Genomic DNA, 25,502 nt, shown 5'->3' with positions numbered 1-25,502 from the left:
CAATGCATATTATCTCATGAGCCTGCTCAAACACAGGACGGTTTTCAACCATCTTGTAATCGTGGAACTGCTCTATAATATACATCTCGCTCCCTGCATCGACCGCCCCGAACATAGATTCGAGCGCCTCCCACAAGTCTTTGGCAGACCGCACATGCAAATATGCGTCAACCAACTTATCTCCAATCACGCTCAGAACTGCCCCGAGGAACACGATAGTGGCCTCCTTGAACGCCTTCTCCTATTCAGGAGCGATCGTTCCTGTGGGAGTCACACCGGCGACCCAGAACACGTTCATGGCCGTGAGCCATAAGGTGGTTTTAGTCTGCCAACACTTAAAGTACGTCCCCATAAACGGGGACGGTTTCAGTGCAGCAGCAAAACAAAATTCGAAAAACTCCTACACATATTAGGTTTTTCGATTGATGAGTAAATAGGCAGTTTTTCGATTAAATTAATCCGTGAATAAATCATGAGCATGACATGGACAGCATTGATAACACACTAATTACGATCTAACAGAGCATGTACTACGCACATAGTAGAAACATCTACGCATATTGCTAGTACTGCTACAACAGAAAGAAACACGAGAGGGATAAACAATGTATACCCTCCAATCGGTCACGCGGCCGCGGTGGCGGTGGCAGCAGCCGCGGCATCCTCAGCGGCCTTCTTGTCGGCCTCGGCCTTCTCAGCGGCGGCACGGTCGGCGTCGGTCGACATGGTGATGACGAAGGTGATGCGGACGTAGATGAACAGAAGCGAGCAGTCGCGTAGTCGCTACCCAAAAACCTAATCGCCCTTCTTGTCGGCCTCGGCCTTCTCAGCGGCGGCACGGTCGGCGTCGGTCGACTTGGTGATGACGAAGGTGATGCGGACGTAGATGAACAGAAGCGAGCAGTCGCGTAGTCGCTACCCAGAAACCTAATCGCCCCTCTCCCGTACAGGATCCGGAGAGGCGGGGTTTCGGAGGCCGGCTCTCGCGTCAACCGTGTACGCGGTGAATGGGACGGAGTCGCCGGCGGCAGCAGCAGCAGAGGAACAACATGGGCGTGGAGTCGGGGATGGAGATGCGTTCTGTTTTCGCGGTGGCTAGGGTTGGCAGCGCCCCACATATATATGTGCAGCCGCGCGTGGAGAGACGTGGGCTGAACCCACGTCCAAGTCGATAGCCCATGATCCGACGTCTCAAATCGTGGCCCTACCTGTCAAAGACTCTCCGTTCCTGACCGGCAAAACAAAGTGCTTAGGAGTGAGCTCGGCTCAATCCCGCAACCCGCGGCGCATCGTGACGAGGCGTGGCGTGGCGAGGCGAGCGGAGGAGGAGTGCGCGAGGGCTTCTTTTCTTCTCAAGCTCCAATAGCATGAGGGAGAGAATCCCTTATAAACCACTCCAACTCTCCTTCCACTTCCGGGGTGGGACTAAACTTCCCACCACCTTGTCATGCCACCTACATGGGCCCTTAGAGATTAAATCTGAAATTGTCATATGGGCTCTAGGCCCATCTCATATTTCAACAACCCCCCACCAGATCTCAGGGGCCCACTTGTCCTTTGTTCCAAACGCTGTTTTGATATACCAGCATCTCAGTGGAGACCGATTAAGGTTGAGCTCCACCTAGACCAAGTAGTTACACTCCTTCACAACTGAACAATGGACTATGCCTTGAATTGTCAGTTTGGCATCAAGAAGTTTCACCACAAGTCTCACTGATACGAGGCTGCCGAAGGCCGACCCCTCGGGTGGAGCATATTAGTCACACTCCTGGCCTGTTCATGAGCTTGCTAGAGATCACCCCAATCTCATAGACTGTGACCAGCAGTCGGGCTCATATAGGTGTGTTCCTCCAAAGATCGCTTTGTAGGATAGCATCTTGCTTATACATATAAGCCTTGGAACACATTAAGACAGTAGTCATCCTTTCATACAGTTTCCGAGAGTATTGCATCTCCAACGGAGTGGGTTAGTAAAGTTACTCTCCTCAGTTCACCGCTGGCTTTGTTTTCCCAGGTCCTACTTCACGGGATCTCCGATCACATAGGTTTGGTTACTACCATGGCAACTCATGTGGGTCTCATACCCATCTCCCTTGATGCGCTATCTATCACAACACGTGATAACCCTTTAGTGAAGGGATCTGCTAGATTCTTAGCTGTTTGGATATAATCCAACGCTATCACTCCGGAGTTTCTCAATTTTCCGACAGGTTTCAATCTCATTCTTATGTGTTTGTTGGACTTCATGTTGTCCTTTGAACTCTTCACTTTGACAATAACTGTTTGATTGTCGCAGTTCATAAGGATGGCCGGAACCGGCTTCTCAACCATTGGCAAGTCCATCAACAGATTTCGAAGCCATTCTGCTTCGCCACCCGATGTGTCTAATGTTGTTAATTCTGCTTCCATTGTCGATCTTGTTAAGATCGTTTGCTTGCAAGACTTCCAGGAAACAGCACCACCTCCAAGAGTAAACATATACCCAGTTGTGGCCTTTATCTCATCAGCATCAGAGATCCAATTCGCATCACTATACCCTTCAAGTACCAACGGGTATCTGGTATAGTGAAGTCCATAGTTCATAGTACCTTTCAGATAGCGCATAACTCTCTCAAGAGCACGCCAATGTACATCACCCGGTTTGGAAACAAATCGGCTCAGTTTGCTAATAGGAAATGCGATGTCAGGCCTCGTTGCGCTTGGTAGATGCTGGAGTGAACCAACAATCTGAGAGTATCTCAATTGATCTATAGTTGTGCCTTTAGACTTTCGAATCAGCACACTAGAATCATATGGTGTTTGAGATGGTTTGCAGTCCGAATATCCAAAGCGACTTAACACCTTCTCGACATAATGGGATTGCAGAAGTGTAATCCCACCCTCATCATCTCTCAATAGCTTGATGTTCAAGATAACATCAGCCACTCCAAGGTCCTTCATCTCAAAGTTCTGAGATAGGAAAGTCTTAACCTCCTCGATCAACTTGAGATTAGTCCCAAATATCAGTATGTCATCAACATACAAACACAGTATAACTCCTTCGCCCCCACCATAGCGATAGTATACACATTTGTCGGCCTCATTATCAACAAAGCCAATAGATGTCAACGTTTCATTAAACTTGTCATGCCATTGCTTAGGCGCTTGTCTCAGGCCATACAAAGATTTCACCAACTTACACACCTTTCATTCCTGACCATCTATCACAAAGCCATCAGGCTGTTGCATATAGATTTCCTCCTTTAGCTCTCCGTTCAGGAAAGCCGTCTTAACATCCATCTTATGAATGAGAAGACCATGCGAGGCCGCCAACGAGAGTAATACACGAATGGTGGTCAGTGTAGCCACAGGTGAATAAGTGTCGAAGAAATCTTCTTCTTCTTTCTGGGTGTAGCCCTTGGCCACAGGCCTAGCCTTGTACTTTTCTATCGTACCGTCGGGCCTAAGCTTCTTCTTGAACACCCACTTGCATCCCAATGGTTTGCAACCATAAGGATGTTCAGTAAGCTCCCAAGTCCCGTTAGCCATGATGGAATCCATCTCTCTACGGACCGCATCCTTCCAGTAGTCAACTTCTGGAGATGCATACGCTTCTAAAATAGAAGTGGGATTATCCTCCATGAGGTATATGAAGAAATCATCACCAAAGGTCTTTACAGTCCTTTGTCTCTTGCCCCTACCAAGGGTTTCCTCATTATCCTCCTCAGGATTTTCATCATGTGTTTGTTTATAATATTCCATCGGAATGGCAGGTTCAGGAGTCTCCTCAGATTCCTGTCTAGAAGTGCTTTGTACATCTCTCATGGGGCAAATGTCCTCAAAGAATATAGCATCCTTAGACTCCATAATTGTACCGACCTTCATGTCAGGTACCTCAGATTTCACTACTAGAAATCTATAGCCAACACTATTCATAGCGTAGCCCAAATTAACACAGTCCACGGTCTTTGGTCCAAGCTTACGCTTTTTGGGGATCGGCACATTAACTTTCGCCAAGCAGCCCCAAGTACGTAAATACGAGAGTGTTGTCCTTCTCTTGGTCCACTTCTCATAAGGAGTGATCTCGTTATCCTTTGTCGGAACTTTATTCAGGACATGATGTCATTATAGCCTCGCCCCACCATGCCTTGGATAAACCCGATGTATCTAACATGGCGTTAACCAAATCAGTTAGAGTACGTTTTTCCGCTCGGCAACCCCGTTTGACCGGGGTGAGTAGGGAAGCGTCCTCTCATGAATTATGTCGCGTTCCGCACAAAAAGGCATCAAACTCTTTCGAGAAGTACTCTCCACCAGGATCTGACCGGACTCGTTTAATTTTCTTTTCAAGTTGATTCTCAACTTCTGCCTTATAGATTTTGAAGTAGTGTAGAGCCTCATCTTTAGTATTTAACAGATACACATAGCAATATCTAGTGGAATCATCTATCAAAGTGATGAAATATTTCTTTCCACCTTTAGTCAACACACCATTCATCTCACAAAGATCCGAATGTATGAGTTCCAGTGGCGCCAAGTGTCTCTCCTCTGCTGCCTTGTGAGGCTTGCGAGGTTGCTTAGATTGCACACACGAATGGCACTTAGAACCTGCCATGACTTCTTGTACTTGTTTGGGCACTTGTTGGCCCAATGTTCAACCGAACCACAAGTAAAGCAGCCCTCATCCTTCTTGTTCTTCTTGAATGTCTTCTTACCCTTCTTCTTAAAGTCGGCACTCTGTTGGACACCGTTCTTTCCCTTGGGCTTGTGGGAATTGGAGTTCTTCTGATGCACCATATTGGCCACAGAAGTTCCTTCGACCCCTTTTCGGTGCGAGTCCTTTGCCCTTGAATTCTGCTCAACACTCAGATGGCCAGTGACATCCTCCACACAGAATTCACGCCTCTGATGTTTCAGAGTGGTGGCAAAGTTCCTCCAGGAATTGGGGAGCTTAGCGATTATGTAGCCCGCGACAAACTTGCCCGGTAACTCGCACTTAAGAAGCTCAAGCTCCTTAACAATGCATATTATCTCATGAGCCTGCTCCAACACAGGACGGTTTTCAACCATCTTGTAATCGTGGATCTGCTCTATAATATACATCTCGCTCCCTGCATCGGCCGCCCCGAACATAGATTCGAGCACCTCCCACAAGTGTTTGGCAAACCGCACATGCAAATATGCGTCAACCAACTTATCTCCAATCATGCTTAGAACTGCCCCGAGGAACACGACAGTGGCCTCCTTGAACGCCTTCTCCTATTCAGGAGCGATCGTTCCTGTGGGAGTCACACTGGCGACCCAGAACACGTTCATGGCCGTGAGCCATAAGGTGGTTTTAGTCTGCCAACGCTTAAAGTACGTCCCCGTAAACAGGGACGGTTTCAGTGCAGCAGCAAAACCAGAATTCGAAAAACTCCTACACATATTAGGTTTTTCGATTGATGAGTAAATAGGCAGTTTTTCGATTAAATTAATCCATGAATAAATCATGAGCATTACATGGACAGCATTGATAACACACTGATTACGATCTAACAGAGCATGTACTACGCACATAGTAGAAACATCTAAGCATATTGCTAGTACTGCTACAACAGAAAGAAACACGAGAGGGATAAATGATGTATACCCTCCATTCGGCCATGCGGTGGCGGTGGCAGCAGCCGCGGCATCCTCAGCGGCCTTCTTGTTAGCCTCGGCCTTCTCAGCGGCGGCACGGTCGGCGTCGGTCGACATGGTGATGACGAAGGTGATGCGGACGTAGATGAACAGAAGCGAGCAGTCGCGTAGTTGCTACCCAAAAACCTAATCGCCCCTCTCCCGTACAGGATCCGGAGAGGCGGGGTTTCGGAGGCCTGCTCTCACGTCAACCGTGTACGCGGTGAACGGGACGGAGTCGCCGGCGGCAGCAGCAGAAGAGGAACAACGTGGGCGTGGAGGCGGAGATGGAGATGCGTTCTGTTTTCGCGGCGGCTAGGGTTGGCAGCGCCCCACATATATATGTGCGGCCGCGCGTGGAGAGACGTGGGCTGAACCCACGTCCAAGTCGATAGCCCATGATCCGACGTCTCAGATCATGGCCCTACCTGTCAAAGACTCTCCGTTCCTGACTGGCAAAAAGAAGCGCATAGGAGTGAGCTCGGCTCGGCTCAATCCCGCAACCCGCGGCGCGTCGTGACGAGGCGTGGCGTGGCGTAGCGAGGCGAGGCGAGGCGAGCGGAGGAGGAGTGCGCGAGGGCTTCTTTTCTTCTCAAGCTCCAATAGCATGAGGGAGAGAATCCCTTATAAACCACTCCAACTCTCCTTCCACTTCCGAGGTGGGACTAAACTTCCCACCACCTTGTCATGCCACCTACATGGTCCCTTAGAGATTAAATCTGAAATTGTCATATGGGCTCTAGGCCAATCTAATATTTCAATAATCCCCCACCAGATCTCAGGGGCCCACTTGTCCTTTGTTCCAAATGCTGTTTTGATATACCAGCATCTCAGTGGAGACCGATTAAGGTTGAGCTCCACCTAGACCAAGTAGTTATATTACACTCCTTCACAACTGAACAATGGACTATGCCTTGAATTGTCAGTTTGGCGTCAAGAAGTTTCACCACAAGTCTCACTGATACGAGGCTGCCGAAGGCCGACCCCTCGGGTGGAGCATATTAGTCACACTCCTGGCCTGTTCATGAGCTTGCTAGAGATCACCCCAATCTCATAGACTGTGACCAGCAGTCGGGCTCATATAGGTGTGTTCCTCCAAAGATCGCTCTGTAGGATAGCATCTTGCTTATACATATATGCCTTGGAACACATTAAGACAGTAGTCATCCTTCCATACAGTTTCCGAGAGTATTGCATCTCCAACGGAGTGGGTTAGTAAAGTTACTCTCCTCAGTTCACCGCTGGCTTGTTTTCCCAGGTCCTACTTCACGGGATCTCCGATCACATAGGTTGGGTTACTACCATGGCAACTCATGTGGGTCTCATACCCATCTCCCTTGATGCGCTATCTATCACAACACGTGATAACCCTTTAGTGAAGTGATCTGCCAGATTCTTAGCTGTTTGGATACAATCCAATGCTATCACTCCGGAGTTTCTCAATTTTCTGACAGCTTTCAATCTCATTCTTATGTGTTTGTTGGACTTCATGTTGTCCTTTGAACTCTTCACTTTGACAATAACTGTTTGATTGTCGCAGTTCATAAGGATGGCCGGAACCGGCTTCTCAACCACTGGCAAGTCCAGCAACAGATCTCGAAGCCATTCTGCTTCGCCACCCGATGTGTCTAATGCTGTTAATTCTGCTTCCATTGTCGATCTTGTTAAGATCGTTTGCTTGCAAGACTTCCAGGAAACAACACCACCTCCAAGAGTAAACATATACCCAGTTGTGGCCTTTATCTCATCAGCATCAGAGATCCAATTCGCATCACTATACCCTTCAAGTACCAACGGGTATCCGGTATAGTGAAGTCCATAGTTCATAGTACCTTTCAGATAGCGCATAACTCTCTCAAGAGCATGCCAATGTACATCACCCGGTTTGGAAAAAAATCGGCTAAGTTTGCTAATAGCAAATGCGATGTCAAGCCTCGTTGCGCTCGCTAGATGCTGGAGTGAACCAACAATCTGACAGTATCTCAATTGATCTATAGCTGTGCCTTTAGACTTTCGAATCAGCACACTAGAATCATATGGTGTTTGAGATGGTTTGCAGTCCGAATATCCAAAGCGACTTAACACCTTCTCGACATAATGGGATTGCAGAAGTGTAATCCCACCCTCATCATCTCTCAATAGCTTGATGTTCAAGATAACATCAGCCACTCCAAGGTCCTTCATCTCAAAGTTCTGAGATAGGAAAGTCTTAACCACCTCGATCAACTTGAGATTAGTCCCAAATATCAGTATGTCATCAACATACAAACACAGTATAACTCCTTCGCCCCCACCATAGCGATAGTATACACATTTGTCGGCCTCATTAACAACAAAGCCAACAGATGTCAACGTTTCATTAAACTTGTCATGCCATTGCTTAGGCGTTTGTCTCAGGCCATACAAAGATTTCACCAACTTACACACCTTTCCTTCCTGACCATCTATCACAAAGCCATCAGGCTGTTGCATATAGATTTCCTCCTTTAGCTCTCCGTTCAGGAAAGCCGTCTTAACATCCATCTGATGAATGAGAAGACCATGTGAGGCCGCCAACTAGAGTAATACTCGAATGGTGGTCAGTCTGGCCACAGGTGAATAAGTGTCGAAGAAATCTTCTTCTTTCTGGGCGTAGCCCTTGGCCACAAGCCTAGCCTTGTACTTTTCTATCGTACCGTCGGGCCTAAGCTTCTTCTTGAACACCCACTTGCATCCCAATGGTTTGCAACCATAAGGACGTTCAGTAAGCTCCCAAGTCTCGTTAGCCATGATGGAATCGATCTGGCTACGGACCGCATCTTCCAGTAGTCAGCTTTTGGAGATGCATACGCTTCTGAAATAGAAGTGGGATTATCCTCCACGAGGTATATGAAGAAATCATCACCAAAGGTCTTTACAGTCCTTTGTCTCTTGCCCCTACCAAGGGTTTTCGCATTATCCTCCTCAGGATTTTCATCATGTGTTTGTTTATAATATTCCATCAGAATGGCAGGTTCAGGAGTCTCCTCAGATTCCTGTCTAGAAGTGCTTTGTACATCTCTCATGGGGAAAATGTCCTCAAAGAATGTAGCATCCTTAGACTCCATAATTGTACCGACCATCATGTCAGGTACCTCAGATTTCACTGCTATAAATCTATAGCCAACACTATTTATAGCGTAGCCAAAATTAACATAGTCCATGGTCTTTGGTCCAAGCTTACGCTTTTGGGGGATCGGCACATTAACTTTCGCCAAGCAGCCCCAAGTACGTAAGTACGAGAGTGTTTTCCTTCTCTTGGTCCACTTCTCATAAGGAGTGATCTCGTTATCCTTTGTCGGAACTTTATTCAGGACATGACATGATGTCATTATAGCCTCCCCCCACCATGCCTTGGATAAACCCGATGTATCTAACATGGCATTAACCAAATCAGTTAGAGTACGGTTTTTCCGCTCGGCAACCCCGTTTGACTGGGGTGAGTAGGGAGGCGTCCTCTCGTGAATAATGCCGTGTTCCGCACAAAAGGCATCAAACTCTTTCGAGAAGTACTCTCCACCACGATCTGACCGCACTCGTTTAATTTTCTTTTCAAGTTGATTCTCAACTTCTGCCTTATAGATTTTGAAGTAGTGTAGAGCCTCATCTTTAGTATTTAACAGATACACATATCAATATCTAGTGGAATCATCTATCAAAGTCATGAAATATTTCTTTCCACCTTTAGTCAACACACCATTCATCTCACAAAGATCAGAATGTATGAGTTCCAGTGGCGCCAAGTGTCTCTCCTCTGCTGCCATGTGAGGCTTGCGAGGTTGCTTAGATTGCACACACGAATGGCACTTAGAACCTTTGGTAAAGTGAAACTCGGGATTAAATTCGATTTTGCTAGCCGCGTCATAACGCCGAACTAATGTGATAAAGACATGAATGCCAGACTTCAGATTCATTAACACTCAAATGAATATTGTTCACGACTTTATTACATAGATCTGCAAGAGAAAGGCGGAACATGACTCCGCATTCATAACCCTTTCCAACAAATAGTCCATATTTCGTAACAACTAATTTATTAGACTCGAATACCAACTTAAACCCTTCTCTACATAGAAGGAAGCCACTAACGAGGTTCTTCTTGATGGCGGGGACATGCTGCACGTTCTTCAGCTGCACGATCCTTCCCGAAGTAAACTTCAGATCGACCGTGCCAACACCAAGAACAGAAGCACTCGCGCCATTCCCCATCAGTACGGACCCGTGACCTGTGGCCTAGTAAGAAGAAAACAATGAAATGTTAGCACACACATGAACACCTACACCTGTGTCGACCCACCAATCGGTGGACGGCCAAACTGAAAATACAGCAAATAAATTACCGTACCCAGATGCACCACTCTCATTGTTGCTCACAAGCATATTGAGAGACTTGGAGTCCTGCCCTGACTTCTTGTACTTGTTTGGGCACTTGTTGGCCCAATGTTCAACCGAACCACAAGTAAAGCAGCCCTCATCCTTCTTGTTCTTCTTGAAGGTCTTCTTACCCTTCTTCTTAAAGTCGGCACTCTGTTGGAAACCGTTCTTTCCCTTGGGCTTGTGGGAATTGGAGTTCTTCTGATGCACCATATTGGCCACAGAAGTTCCTTCGACCCCTTTTCGGTGCGAGTCCTTTGCCCTTGAATTCTGCTCAACACTCAGATGGCCAATGACATCCTCCACAGAGAATTCACGCCCTGATGTTTCAGAGTGGTGGCAAAGTTCCTCCAGGAATTGGGGAGCTTAGCGATTATGCAGCCCGCGACAAACTTGCCCGGTAACTCGCACTTAAGAAGCTCAAGCTCCTTAACAATGCATATTATCTCATGAGCCTGCTCCAACACAGGACGGTTTTCAACCATCTTGTAATCGTGGAACTGCTCTATAATATACATCTCGCTCCCTGCATCGGCCGCCCCGAACATAGATTCGAGCGCCTCCCACAAGTCTTTGGCAGACTGCACATGCAAATATGCGTCAACCAACTTATCTCCAATCACGCTCAGAACTGCCCCGAGGAACACGACAGTGGCCTCCTTGAACGCCTTCTCCTGTTCAGGAGCGATCGTTCCTGTGGGAGTCATACCGGCGACCCAGAACACGTTCATGGCCGTGAGCCATAAGGTGGTTTTAGTCTGCCAACGCTTAAAGTACGTCCCCGTAAACGGGGACGGTTTCAGTGCAGCAGCAAAACCAGAATTCGAAAAACTCCTACACATATTAGGTTTTTGGATTGATGAGTAAATAGGCAGTTTTTTTATTAAATTAATTCATGAATAAATCATGAGCATGACATGGACAGCATTGATAACACACTGATTATGATCTAACAGAGCATGTACTACGCACATAGTAGAAACATCTACGCATATTGCTAGTACTGCTACAACAGAAAGAAACACGAGAGGGATAAACGATGTATACCCTCCAATCGGCCACGCGGCAGCGGTGGCGGTGGCAGCAGCCGCGGCATCCTCAGTGGCCTTCTTGTCGGCTTCGGCCTTCTCAGCGGTCGCTACCCTAAAACCTAATCGCCCCTCTGCCGTACAGGATCCGGAGAGGCGGGGTTTCGGAGGCCTGCTCTCCCGTCAACCGTGTACGCGGTGAACGGGACGGAGTCGCCGGCGGCAGCAGCAGCAGAGGAACAACGTGGGCGTGGAGGCGGAGATGGAGATGCGTTCTGTTTTCGCGGCGGCTAGGGTTGGCAGCGCCCCACATATATATGTGCGGCCGCGCGTGACATCTCAGGTCGTGGCCCTACTTGTCAAAGACTCTCCGTTCCTGACCGGCAAAAAGAAGCGCATAGGAGTGAGCTCGGCTCGGCTCAATCGCGGCGCGGCGTGCCGAGGCGAGCGGAGGAGGAGGAGTGCGCGAGGGCTTCTTTTCTTCTGAAGTTCCAATAGCACGAGGGAGAGAATCCCTTATAAACCACTCCAACTCTCCTTCCACTTCTGGGGTGGGACTAAACTTTTCACCACCTTGTCATCCCACCTATATGGGTCCTTAGAGATTAAATCTGAAATTGTCATATGGGCTCTAGGCCCATCTCATATTTCAACAATTTCCCCTTCCCCAAAGATCCTCCCCGGCCGCGGGCACCGGTTGGAGTGACCATACGCACGCGTGGGTGCGCTGGTTGTGCAAGCTAGGGAAGGTCGATCATGGTCGCTCACGTCACGGCCAAGTTTGCGGCCACCTGCTCGTCCTTGTGCCGTCCTCAACCGCGAGAAGAAGTTCCATGTCCTACATCAACGCGTACGTACACGCCACACGGCAGAGCTTCCGTCCGTGCCTCGCCGCCGCCGGTCGCGCCCTATCGCCCTATCGCCACCAGATGAGAGAGCAGAAGGGGAAACGAAGTCTCCAAGATCATCGTCGTCGATCTCTAAACCCCGCCGCCGCCAGAGTCCAGGAGCGAGAAGGAGCGTTGTGTTTGGGTTGGGTGGGGGAAAAAAACGTTTCGCGGGTGGCAGGCCACGGGGTGGTTGCGTTGCCCTCATCCAGCATATTTCACACGGCCGGAATGAATATTTCTGCGTGGATTTATCGGGCCGTTTATTCCGGTTGGACCCGGCACCCATGCATGGTTGATATAGCAGGAATCAGATCTGCCGCACTCTAGCTCCATCCCCAGTCAAAACCCAACCATTTCACACCGATTTTCCCTCTCCGCCATCCTCTCCTCAGCGAACGCGCGCGCCGCGGCTATAAACTCTCTCCGATCCAATCGCACGCCACCCTTCCTTGTACCCTAGAGCTGCTCCAGCAGCACCAGTCCTCCCGCCGACGCCGGCCTCCTCCTTCTCCTCCTCACGCCCTTAACCACCCCGGCCTTCCTTCCCTGGAGTCGATCGGTGCGCAATCAATCTCTTGCACGTTTTGATCGGTCGGTATCGGAGGTACGAGGGTTCAGCCATTGTCGAGTGATCCGTGGTGATTACTTGTTGGTTTTTTCTAGGGGCTCATGGTTGGTTACGTAGGGCGCTCCGATCCGATCCATGTCCAGGCGGCGGCAATGGAGCCCGCGGAGCTAGCCAAGATCATCTTCTCCCGGGTGCAGGAGGTGGAGCCGGACAACGTGAGCAAGATCGTCGGCTGCATCCTGCTGCGGGAGCCCGACGAGGATGAGCTGGTGCACCTCGCCTACGCCACCGACGCCGCGCTGCGCAACACCATCTACGAGGCCAAGGGCACGCTCGCCGCCATCTACGCCCGCTTCTCCGCCTCCCCCGTCCACCACTACCACCAGCCCAACGGCGTCGGCTACCAGCAGGTCTGCTCCCACCCCGCTGGCCTCCGCCATTTCTCCCCCGCCGTCCAGTACTGGCCGCCGGACTCCCCGCCGCCGGCGGAGAAGGAGTACTCGTTCGTCGACGCCGCTGCGGCCGAGCCCCACTACGGGCTGCGCGGTGGCCGGCACGGCGCGCTCGGCGACGGCGCCCTGGGCGGCGGCGGCGGGTACTACGCCGCCGCGGGCTTTCCTCCAGCGAACGGCCGGCGGTCGAACGGGGTGTCCTCGAGACGGCCCTGCCACTACTTCTTCAAGGGCATCTGCAAGAACGGCCAGAACTGCCACTACTCGCACCACCAGGTGTACACGGACGGGTTCGCCGTCGACCACCACATCCACGGGGGCGCCACGCCGGGGTCGTTGGAGAGCCTGGAGATAGAGATCACGGAGCTGCTCCACTCGCGGCGCGGGCAGCCGGTGTCCATCGCGTCGCTGCCCACGCTCTACGGCGAGAAGTACGGCAAGGGGCTCCAGGCCGACGGGTACCTGACCGAGAGCCAGCGGCACGGCAAGGCCGGCTTCAGCCTCACCAAGCTGCTCTCCCGCCTCAACAAGATCAGGGTCATCGAAAGGTGAGTGGACTCTGGACGTAGACGTACGTACGTACGCGCATGATCATTATTCATTATGTTGTTGGAACTTGGAAATGTTGCACGTAGGCCGCACGGGCAGCACTCGGTGGTTCTCGCCGAGGACGCCGCCAAGTACTCGGATTGCCGGAGCGACAGAGGAGGGGAGATCCCGGCGAGCTCGCATCAGATATACCTCACGTTTCCTTCCGACAGTAACTTCACCGAGGACGACGTTGCCAATTATTTCGGGTAATCGTTCCTTCGTTCTCCTATCGATCGATATGCTAGGAAAAATGCTTATGCGTTAAGTTTGTTTGTTGATATGTGCGGCGGGCAGGCAGTACGGGCCGGTGCGTGACGTTCGGATCCCATGCCAAGACCAGCGAATGTTCGGGTTCGTGAGCTTCCAGAACCCGGAGACTGTGACGGCCCTTCTCATGCGGCGCAACCCGCATTTCATCTGCGGATCACGAGTCCTCGCCAAAGCCTACAGAGAGAAAACTAAATGCATCAATGAGAGGTAACATACCTACAATCCTACATACTCTTCATCCTGTCTATCTTTTTTTTTACACATCAAATGAAACATTCATGCATATATAAGTAGTACTACAACTTAGTAACTCATCTCTGTGCGGTGTGGACAGGACCAACAACAAGTCGACGACGCATTGCTATCCTCCACGCTGGATCGAGACCGATCCAGAGTTCTATCCAGGTACTACTAATAGTACTACAAACAACAATGCAGTTTTAACACCGGCCGGATCAAAATTTGTTAGCTAACAGTACCAGATGAACTAATCTGTGGGAGCAGACCAGTATGATTCTCCAAGGCTGGAGAGGAGGCAACTGGCGCGCGACAGGCAGCAGCTGCTCGAACTCGAGAGGAGGCACCTGGCCGGGCTCCGAGTAGTTGAGCCGCAGTGCGCCGCCTACTTCGATTGCAGCATCGGGGACGTCGCGCCCTTCAACTCCCACTCCCAGTCCCAATCCCAATCCGCAGGTCGGTGGCTGCTGCCAACTCCCAAGTCTTCTCTCTCTGTTTCTTATCTTTCTGATCATGTTTCGTCTTCAGGTTCCAAGGAAGTGGGACGGACCATGGATCCCCTCTCCACGGCTGATCAACTTGATGATATCGTCTCAACCAGCCAGAGCCAGGCCCCTCCCATACAGGCAAACAACAACTACGATGACCAAGAGAGGTACGTACTACTACTCACTAGTTTCTCAAGTGTGTGTACATGTGAGTATACTTATTTGCATTGCCATTACCCTGGTGTTTATCGAGCCAGTTCGTCCTTGTTCATCCTATGACTCCGTTTTATTATCGCAGTAACCAGATCGAACTCCTCCCGGAGAGCCCTTTCGCATCGTCGGCGCCTACTGGAAACGCCATATGAAGAGGCAGGCAAAGAAAAGAAACACGAACTACCACTCTGGACTTTGGGTTGGTATCTATGTTCAGGTCCCGGCGATGGATGACAGACAGACAGCATTGTAGTACACACAGGAATCAGCAAAGCAACCGTTTGTTTTTCTGTAGATAGAGGCGGACAGAGTGCAAAGGAGACACAGGACACAGTTTCGAAAGAACGAACAAAAAAAAAGGTGACACGTGAAAGAGTGAGATCTTTTCATACTTTACTAGCACATTCAAAATGGTGAGGACAGTTACAGGATAGACACAGATACAAATGTGTAGTCTGACCACAATGAATAGTCATATGCCAAATAGCTGTCCTGAAATAAGACAGGAGATGATGATACAGGTTATCTTTTAGTGTTTTTGCCATCATTTTGAAAGGGCATGAAAAATAAACAGGAACATTAGCTAGCTAGCATGTGGTGTTACTTCTGTAATAAATACAAACACAGGTGATCTGTTCAGCTTTATATGTTACAGTACTATTGATACTTACAACACTCCTTTTTTGTATCATGCTTTGGTTATATATAAGTTGTTTTTTCAAAAGAAAGAAAGAAAGTTATTTTGTTTAGAATGCACAACCATCTACAGCTGTTCAGTATCACAAATGACATATGACTGCAGTCTGTGTATAATGTATAGGCAGCTAGAAATGTGCATATAACTGGACCTCAAATTAATTAAAATAGCAAACATAGAACAAACCAGAACCTTCCTTTCGCTTCAATCATCTCGTGCAGTATTCAACCGGTACTGAACAAACCAACCGAGTCAGTCATTGGATCTCCTCTGACCTTTACAAGGCAATCAGGCATTCTCCAACTAGGTTACTCGAAACACCATCTTGTATATTACTTACATCATGTCAACCAATGCAACCAAGCTAGTCCTTGAATAGTTTTCCCCTATTCTGATAAGAAAACTGACATTCTCCAACTAGAGAAGAAGCCTACATCATGTCAATCAGTCATTTTGGACTGAACAAGAGCAACCAAGTTAGTCCTTGCACACTTCTTCTTAGGTTCTTGCCGATTCTTACGAAACAGAAAGACATTCCTCACCCATGTTGTTCAAAACACCACCGCATAACCATCATGTCGGTCGAATTTGGACTGAACAGAAGCAACTGAGTTAGTTATTTGAATATTTCTTGCCAACCCATGCAGGAAAACCAAACATTGCCAACTAAGAAGCCTTACATCATGTCAGTGTAATTGGGATGGACAGAAGCAATCGAGTCGGTCCGTATTTTTGAACGAGCACCTGTAGCTATATTGTCGACTGTCTTGGCACTCACAAGGACTCAACAGCATGAGCCCTGGATCCACGGTTGCTGCAGCAGGTGCATGAGGGTTTGCACCGCGGGCACATGCACAGGTCCTCGTCGCTCAATCTGACGGTGCTATCATCATCATGCCGGAAGCAGCTCTGCAGTTATTAATAGCAGCACACGTTAGCTTGTCAGGTTGTAGCTAAGCATACATATGAATGCATTCCTCAAAAAAAAAAAACTATGAATGCAAGCTTAACGAAGTATATCTGTATATACAAATATAAATTGGACTGGTTGAAAAATAAGGCAACGTACTAGAAGCCGCAGGGCAGCATGAAGTGCAGTAGCCAGTCCCACAAGTGTCCAGAATAGGCCCAGGAGGTGAGGGAAGAACCATGCGTACATGGATAAACAGAAGAGGAGCGCTAAACCCATCATTCCAAGACGACTCAAGTGTTGAGCTGCTCGCTGCTCAAAGATGCTTTGGCCATACAAATTCATCATGGATCCCCCATTAACACACAACCAAGCAATTGTGCTGCCTCCTCCTACCCAAGCTGCGACTTCGGCGGACATGACACTCTCCACCTTCATGGTGGTGAACAGTGCAATAGTGGTGCTCAACGTTAAACCAAAGATAAATGTCCTCTGATCAACTATCTTCGCCTGAAAGAAAATGGTGAAAGTTACTTCTTCAGACAAAAGGCAACACATGCCAACAGGTCATACAGCAAGGGTTCAACGGCGCAAGGAGCAAGAACATAAATAAGTTCAGGCAATACAAATATGCTGCACCAAACAGACACAGGCATGAAAGATCAGCCAAACACACACACAAAAAAACAACGCCGAACTGATCTGGAAGAGGCCACATCCCTGTAGCCCTATGGAGCATGAAAGTTATTCACATTGCATTGCAAGATTCAGAGTACTCCAAGATTCAACATGGTTCAATATAGAATGGGGATGCATCTTCCACAATCATACCTGACGTTTAACCTGATGTCGATGCAGAGGGAGAACTGGCACTGCAGTGGGAGCTGTTGTTGCTTTTTGAGATAGCTTACGAGGCTTGACGCCTGGTGTAGTGGGAGTTTTTGAGAAGCAAGCTTGAAGGCAACGGAGGCAAGAGACGAGATCGACCCTCTTGGCCGTGGAGGATGGTCGGCTTGGTGGTGCGTCATCCACTTCCAGCAGCAGGATACTGGACTCTCCCACGATCGCAATGGCTATCTCCGCGACTCCGCCAGCTTCTTCTCAGTATCTGGTGCCATCCTTGCCATGTGTTCCAACATTCGGCCCATCCTGCACAATTCTGTATCTGCTACTTTCACCGAACGAAACTTGCCTGCGGCAAACGCATCAACGGCTCGGGCGAACAGCCTTGCACCATCCTCCATTGACGATCCTTGCGCTGCGGTCACGAACTCATGGGTGGTGCGGACGAGGCACTCAGTTTCGGTCTCTTCTGGAATCACAACCAAACAGCTTGTGCACACCAGAAGATCCATCGACTGAACCGCGAACGGTGTGCCCGTCGCGGCTTTCGACAAGGCATCCGCGGCTCGCACAAGATCGTCGGCGCTGCCGCGCGTGCCCGCGGCGAACGGGACAGCTGCTGCTGCGAGATCCTTTGCCTCGGCGTCCACCTCGGTGCCTGCCACTTCGCCCGCGAATTGGGCAGCGGCCGCGGCGAAGGTGTGGGCGTTGAGCGGGTTCAGCGTCCGCGACGGTGTGCGCGCCGCGGCCAATGCCGGCGTCGGAATCGTTGCTGGCCGCGGGATATTCATGAGCCTCAACCAGCGGGGGGCAAGGTGGGCGAACCTGCTGGCGAGACGCGGCTCCGCCTCCGCCACCTCTTCTTTTGTGTGGTGGTCGGCGGCGGCGGCGAGGGCATCTGCGTCGCCGGCACTGGAGGCGGCGGAGGACGAGGTGGGGGTAGTGGTCTTCTCCGCGCTGGGCCTGCTCGACCGCGGCGTCTTCGGGGCGCTCCGCTCCGACTCCGACTCCGACCTACCGTTAACGGCAACGCATGAAACGGAACAGTGTAACAGTAACTAACATCTAACGGTGGACAGTCCACTAGAGCTCAGGACTCATCCTAGCCGTTCGTTCTCTGAAGCGGTATTTGTCTGAAACGCTACAGGTGAAGTTACTGAATGACTGGGTCTGACATTGCCCCCTCGTAAGGTTCGACGTGTCCTCACGGCGCTTGAGCTGCTTCGCGCCATGCTTGAGTCGTCTTCTTGAAGAATTCTGGGAATGAGTACTTGATGAAGTCGGCATCCTCCCAAGTAGCTTCTGTCTCTAACAAATTTTCCCACTGTATCAGCCATTGGACGACTGGCAAGTTGTGTCTAGGCACTTGCCGAACTTGCAGTACCTCAGCTGGACCAGTCTTGATTGTGCCATCTTGATTGACCATCGATAGGTTTGGGCTGGGTATGGAATTGGGACCAATATGCTTCTTGAGCTGACTCACATGGAAAACTGGGTGTATTTGCACATGCGCTGGAAATTGCAGTTTGTAAGCCGAATTGCCTATCTTCTGCACAATTAGAAATGGACCATAGTACTTGTTTTGTAGTTTCAAAGCACCTCTGAATCCAAATGCTGCTAGTCTATAAGGTGCCATCTTAAGGTAGACCATATCAACCACTTCAAATACCCTTTCCACTCGTTTGAGATCAGCATATCTTTTGATTCTGTTCTGGGCCTGGAGCAAATTGGATTTTAAGTGCTCCAGTATCTGTTGTTTAGCAGCTAGGAAATTCTGTGCCTCCTCCTCCTCAGGGACAGGTATAGCAAGTTCAGAAATCATGGGTGGTGGGAAACCATACAAAGCTTGGAAGGGGGACATCTTGATAGCAGTGTGGTATGTAGTATTATACCAAAACTCAGCTAATGGTAGCCATGAGCACCATCTCTTGGGTTCTGTGCTTGTCATGCATCTGAGATAAGTTTCCAAACACTGATTTACTCTTTTCGTTTGGCCATCAGTCTGGGGATGGTATGCAGTGCTATATCTCAGTTCACTCTTCCAAGATGAAAATATGTCTCTCCATAGCTTGCTGGTAAAGATCCTGTCTCTGTCAGATATGATTAACTTGGGTGGGCCATGCAACTTTAAGACATTGTCTACAAATGCTTGTGCTACAGTGAGAACTGAGTATGGATGTGACAGGGGCATAAAATGAGCATACTTAAACCACTACCAGGATTACCTCCTTGCCCTGTGAATTGGGAAGGCCTTCTATAAAATCCATAGAAATGTGTTGCCATGCCATGTCAGCTATAGGTATTGGATCAAGTAGTCCAGGTTGCAGGCAGTTTTCATGTTTTGCTCTCTGGCAAATGGGACATGCAGCAATGAATTTCTCTACTGATGATTTAAGTCCTTGCCAGTAGAAAATTGATTTCACTCTGTGGTAAGTTGCCCTTGTTCCTGAATGTCCTCCTACAGGGGAACTATGCAAAGCTTCTAGCAACCTTGTTCTGAATGCAGGAATATTGCCCACAACAATTCTTCCTTTGTACCTGATGACTCCTGCAATCAGTTGATGATCTTCCAAAGTATGATCAGGAGTGAGTAATAGTTTCTCCAGTAATGCTTTGGTTTCAGGATCCTGTTGATAACTCTGAACTAACTCCTCTGCCCAAACAGGTGTGACAGTGGATATTGCCATGCAACTAGGTAGAACTCTTGAAAGAGCATCAGCTACCTTGTTGAAAACTCCTTTCTTGTATTGAATTTGGAAATTGAATTCCAACAACTTCATCATTAGTTTGTGTTGCACACCTTCAATTATTTTCTGATCAGTGATGAACTTGAGTGATTGTTGGTCAGTCTTGATTATCAGTTCTCTGCCTAAGAGATAGTGTCTCCATCTTTTCAATGCTTCTAGTATAGCCAAAGCTTCTTTTTCATAAGTTGACAATGCAGCATTTCTGGGGCAAAGTGCGGAGCTATAATATGCTATTGGCCTGCCCTGTTGCATTAAAACTGCTCCAATGCCCTTGCCAGAAGCATCAGTTTCTAAAACAAAAGGCTGAGAGAAATTTGGGAGTGCTAAAACTGGGCAGTAATTAAGGCCTGTTGAAGCTGTGCAAATGTTGTGTCATGAACAGTTGTCCATGAGAACTGCCCTTTTTTAAGAAGATCATGTAGTGGTCTGCAAATAACTCCATACCCTTTTATGAATCTTCTATAGTAACCTGCCAAACCCAGAAAGCTTCTTAGTTTTGTCACATTATCTGGTGTGGGCCACTCAGCAATAGCCTTAATTTTCTTATGGTCAGTTGCTACTCCCTCTGCTGAAATCACATGACCCAGCTATTCCACCTCTTGGACAGCAAACACACATTTAGATTGTTTAGCACACAGCTTGTTCTCTCTCAACACTTGCAACACTGTCTGTATGTGCTCCCTATGCTCTTCAAGTGTTTTGATGTAGATTAATATATCATCAAAGAAAACTAGGACAAATCTTCTGAGATATGGTCCAAAGATCTTATTCATTACTGCTTGAAATGTTCCTAGAGCATTTGACAGTCCAAAAGGCATGACCAGGTACTCAAAATGCCCTAGAAAAGTTCTGAAAGCTGTTTTATGCACATCATCAGGGTGCATCCTAATTTGATGGTAACCAGCTCTCAAATCAATTTTGGAAAAGTACTTTGCTCCATGTAACTCATCCAATAGATCTTCAATCACTGGTATTGGAAATTTGTTCTTGATAGTAGCAGCATTTAACTTCCTGAAGTCAGTGCACAATCTCATAGATCCATCCTTTTTCTTTACCAGAATTACAGGAGCTGCATATGGACTCTGGCTGTGCCTTATAAAGTGTGCTACTAATAATTTCTTGATTTGTTCTTCCATTTCCTGTTTCTGATGTTGAGGGACTCTGTATGGTCTAGTATGACGTGGGTCTGTTCCAGGCTTTAAAGGAATGGTATGGTCACTCTCTCTATGAGGAGGTAAGTTGGAAGGTTCTTCAAACAAATCAGCATACTCCAGCAGAAGCTTCTGCACTTGTGGTGGTGTTTTAAATCCCTCAGGAGCTGCCAGCACAATGTTGTGCATTTGGAGGAGAAATCCTTCTACCCCCTTTTCCAATAGCTTTGTTGTTGTTTTAGCTGGAACTTCTTCTGCAGTTTCAGTGTGATTGAATATAGCTGTAGTGACAGTTTGCTTGCCCTGGATAGTGAAACTGAATTTGTTCTTTGGCACATCAAATGCTACAGGACTAACCAGAGAAAACCAATCATATCCCAAGATAATATCATGACTGGGTAATGGTAAAACTCTGAAGTTGTGAGTTAACTTGAGTTTTGCAAGTTGAAACTCACAAGCAGGTGCTACAGTTGAAGATATAAGCTTGCCTCCTCCAGCTACATCAATAGTTCTTGGTTTAACAGGTAGCACTTGGCAGCCACATTTGACAGCAAAATCTTGGCTCATGAAAGAAGTTGTACTTCCTGAGTCTAAGAGGGCTACAGCTCTTTTACCATTAACATGAACTATAACTGTGGGAGTTGGAACAGCTAGCTGTTGTCCCAATGCATGAGCAGAAATGAACATAACTTGCTCTTCTTCCTCCATCATTTCCTCTTGTTTAGGTGTTGTCTGTTCCTCATTATTGTCATGTTGTTCCATTGTTTCCTGTTGCATCATGTGCACATTTGGAATTAATTTGCATTTGTGTCCAGGGACCCATTTGTCCCCACATCTCCAACACTCTCCAGGTTTCTTGAATTTCTGATTACTGACAGTTGCTGTTTCAGGTTGTTTGGCTACAGTAACCGGTTGTTGTGAAGAAGTTGAACTTGGTTTACTAGGCACACTATACTGTTGTTTCTGATAGTAGTTGGAATAAGAAATGTTCTATTTCTTGGCTACAGGCAGCACTGGAGGATGACAAGGTTCTACATCTCTTGCTAAGCAGTAAGCATTAGTCAGTGTCTGTGGTTTGTGTGGTCTAATTTGGAATTTAATCCCTTCTCTGAGTCCATTTACATAGCACCTCACAAACCATAGTTCACTCAATTCTGGATTTTCCTCTTGCACTTCTGCCATCAAATCCTCAAATGTTTTAGTGTACACAGAAACTGTGCTACTGCCTTGTTTTAGTGTGTTGAACTTATCAGTTAGATCATGATCCTTGCTGTGAGAACCTTTTTACTACTTCTGCCCCAAACTCCTTCCAGGACAATTTCTTTTTGAGTAGCCCAGATCTTCTTAGCCATGTGTCTGCTTCATCTTGTATATACATCTGTGCTAAGGATACTTTATATTCTTCTGGTGCTCCAGACATCTGAAAGTATTTGTTACACTGCCGTATCCAACCCACTGGGTCCTCACCACTGAACTTAGGAAAATCCAGCTTTGGTCCTTTAGTGATGGATTTCATAAACTGTGCCTGCATGTCCTGCTCATATGTCTTGTAATAGCCTTGCCAGAGCTGCCTCTCTCTGTTTTGCTGGTGAAATTTGTTGAAAGCTGGGGTATGGCCTTCTTGCCTTGCAGTTACAGGTGTTCCCAAAGCACTAGCAGTTTCTTGTCTTCCTTGATTTGCAAACCCTGGTGGGACTGTAGGTCTGGATGTTCTAATTGGTGGTAAGTTCTGAAGGTGCAACTCTTCCATTTGCCTTGATTTCTCTTTTTCAGGAGCTAATTGTTTCCTCAGTTGCTCAAGTCTGTCACTTGTGTCTGCAGGTTGTTTTTGATCTAAAGTAGGTGATTTAACCACTTGACTGGAACTGGGAAGTTGTGCCTCTGCTTGTTGGGGAGCATTTGGTAGCACCATGTTCTTCAAAACTGTGCTGATAGCCGATAGTTGTTTGCTCAGATCAATGACAGCTTGCTCCACGTTGCCAACTTGCAGAGCTATATCCCCTTGTTTCTTGCTCATGGACTGAACATCGGTCTGGAGTTTCACCACTTCTGAGTGCATCAGAGAACTGTCTTTCTGCAGAACACCGAAATCATCACGCAGAGAGAGAACCTCTTGCAGATCTGCGTCATCGATCGTCTTGGTGTGCCCCATCGCCTTGATCTGAGGTAGAGAGGAGGAATTTTACAGCCAAAATAATTCGGTAACCCGACTCTTAGCTCAGATCCTGCCACCTTCTCGATCCTCTCCTCCTGAGCTGCACGAACCAGCGATAGACAAGGAATTTTACCATAGGAGAATTGTTCTCCAGCAACCTTTCCGCGCTACTGGTTTGCAGCCGAACAAATCGCCGCCGCCTGCACCGCCCTGGTACAGATCGCCGCCGCCAACGCCACCCTGGTACAGATCGCGACCACCTGCGCTGTCGCGGTGCAAATTGGTCCCGATCTACTTAAGGGGAGGGAATTGGGTGGGATTACGCTTTCTCTGGACGAAATTTTTGTGGCCGAGGAACAACCTTGCTCTGAATACCAATTTGTCAGACCCGGGAAGGATCTAAAGATCGACCATAGTAATTTGGGCGAGAATTTCAGATCAAGGGGGTATGAGCTGTAAGAGGAACTGTATTATGTTTAGGGTTCTAGCCCAATGAAAGCAATTGGAGATTCAACATAGTGCCTTCCCAGCCACAGCCCGGCTGGTTATAAGCGATAGCTTACCGTTAACGGCAACGCATGAAACGGAACAGTGTAACAGTAACTAACATCTAACGGTGGACATTCCACTAGAGCTCAGGACTCATCCTAGCCGTTCGTTATCTGAAGCGGTATTTGTCTGAAACGCTACAGGTGAAGTTACTGAATAACTGGGTCTGGCATGGGGGTAGTGGTCTTCTCTGCGCTGGGCCTACTCGACCGTGGCGTCTTCGGGGTGCTCCACTCCAACTCCGACTCCGACTTGACGATCAGAGGAGACTCCATTCTCGCCCAAAGAAGGAGAGGAGACGGCCGGTGTGTCAGATTCTGTTTTGGGAGATGGGGTGTGAGACGTTTGGAAACAAATGAGAACTACTCTATTTTTTAGATGGAAATTGAGAAGTAATTTTCTTTTGAAAAAGTTTCCAATCTATTTATCTTCAATCATGATAGTACAATGAACACTAGAAAATAGAAATAATAAAAATTACAATAAGTTTGGCAGGGAGGTACCAAAGTAATCCAGGAGTGGATCACTAGACAGCACGGTCAAAAACATCCTGAAGTACCTGAAAAGGACCAACGAATGTTTCTCGTTTATGGAGGTGACGAAGAGCTCGTCGTAAATAGTTGCATCGATGCTACCTTCGACACTGATCCGGATGACTCCAAGTCACAAACCGGATACATGTTTGTATTGAATGGTAGAGCTGTTAGTTGGTGCAATTCCAACCAGAACGTCATGACGGCATCTACGTGTGAAGCGGAGTACCTTCGGAAGCAGCGAATGAGGAATCTGGATGAAGGAGTTCATATCCGATCTGGGTGTAATACCCAGTGCATCGGGTCCAATAAAATTTTTCTGTGACAACACTGGAGCAATTGCCTTAGCGAAGGAATCTAGGTTTCACAAGAGAACCAAACACATCAAGATACGCTTCAACTCTATTCGTGAAAAGGTCAAGGATGGGGACATTGAAATTTGCAAAATACATACAGATCTGAATGTAGCAAACCCGTTGACTAAGCCTCTTCCGCGAGCAAAACATGATCAGCACCAAGACTCCATGGATGTTAGATTCATTACAATGTAATCTAGATTATTGACTCTAATGCAAGTGAGAGACTGATGGAAATATGCCCTAGAGGTAATAATAAAGTTATTATTATTATATTTCCTTATTCATGATAAAGGTTTATTATTCATGCTAGAATTGTATTGATCGAAAACTTAAATACATGTGTGGATACATAAACAAAATACCGTGTCCCTAGTAAGCCTCTACTAGACTAGCTCGTTGTTCAAAGATGGTTAAGGTTTCTTAAGCATAGACATGTGTTGTCACTTGATAACGGGATCACATCATTAGGAGAATGGTGTGATGGAGAAGACCCATTTGTTAGCTTAGAATATGATCGTTCAGTTTATTGCTATTTCTTTCTTAATGTCAAATACATATTTCTTCGACTATGAGATCATGCAATTCCCGGATACCGGAGGAATATCTTGTGTGCTATCAAACGTCACAACGCAACTGAGTGATTATAAAGATGCTCTACAAGTATCTCCGAAGGTGTTTGTTGAGTTGGCATGGATCAAGATTAGGATTTGTCACTCCGTGTATCGGAGAGGTATCTCTGGGCCCACTCGGTAATGCACATCACAAGAAGCTTGCAAGCAAAGTAACTAA

The 25,502-nt window shown here is 47.7% G+C and overlaps 1 protein-coding gene and 1 pseudogene across 1 annotated transcript; one reads left to right on the top strand and one right to left on the bottom strand.

Annotated features, from left to right (window-relative positions):
- The first annotated feature begins 11,816 nt into the window (after window positions 1-11,816).
- On the top strand, window positions 11,817-15,506 carry LOC109738135 (zinc finger CCCH domain-containing protein 54-like; annotated as a pseudogene).
- A 138-nt stretch (window positions 15,507-15,644) lies between these two features.
- Window positions 15,645-19,080, bottom strand: LOC141022787 (uncharacterized). The gene is made up of 5 exons (XM_073499049.1): window positions 18,604-19,080; window positions 17,208-18,277; window positions 16,536-16,886; window positions 16,147-16,375; window positions 15,645-16,059 (listed from the first exon to the last, which is right to left on the bottom strand). Exons 1-2 carry the CDS (start codon window positions 19,078-19,080, stop codon window positions 17,450-17,452), a joined length of 1,305 nt encoding a protein of 434 aa, XP_073355150.1. The 3' UTR covers window positions 15,645-16,059; window positions 16,147-16,375; window positions 16,536-16,886; window positions 17,208-17,449.
- Between the last annotated feature and the right edge of the window lie 6,422 nt (window positions 19,081-25,502).

Source organism: Aegilops tauschii, chromosome 5, assembly GCF_002575655.3.
Source record: "Aegilops tauschii subsp. strangulata cultivar AL8/78 chromosome 5, Aet v6.0, whole genome shotgun sequence".
NCBI lineage: Eukaryota > Viridiplantae > Streptophyta > Magnoliopsida > Poales > Poaceae > Aegilops > Aegilops tauschii.
Note: the sequence above shows the minus strand (reverse complement) of the source record. Positions and strands in the feature narration are given on the sequence as shown.

Excerpts from the sequence above, each read along its gene's own strand:
- LOC141022787 (XM_073499049.1), bottom strand. The coding sequence starts at position 19,080 with ATGTCCCCCTTCCAAGCTTTGTATGGTTTCCCACCACCCATGATTTCT. Across the intron at positions 18,278-18,603 it reads TCAAGACTGGTCCAGCTGAG|TTACTGTTACACTGTTCCGT; the intron begins GTACTGCAAGTT and ends GTTAGATGTTAG.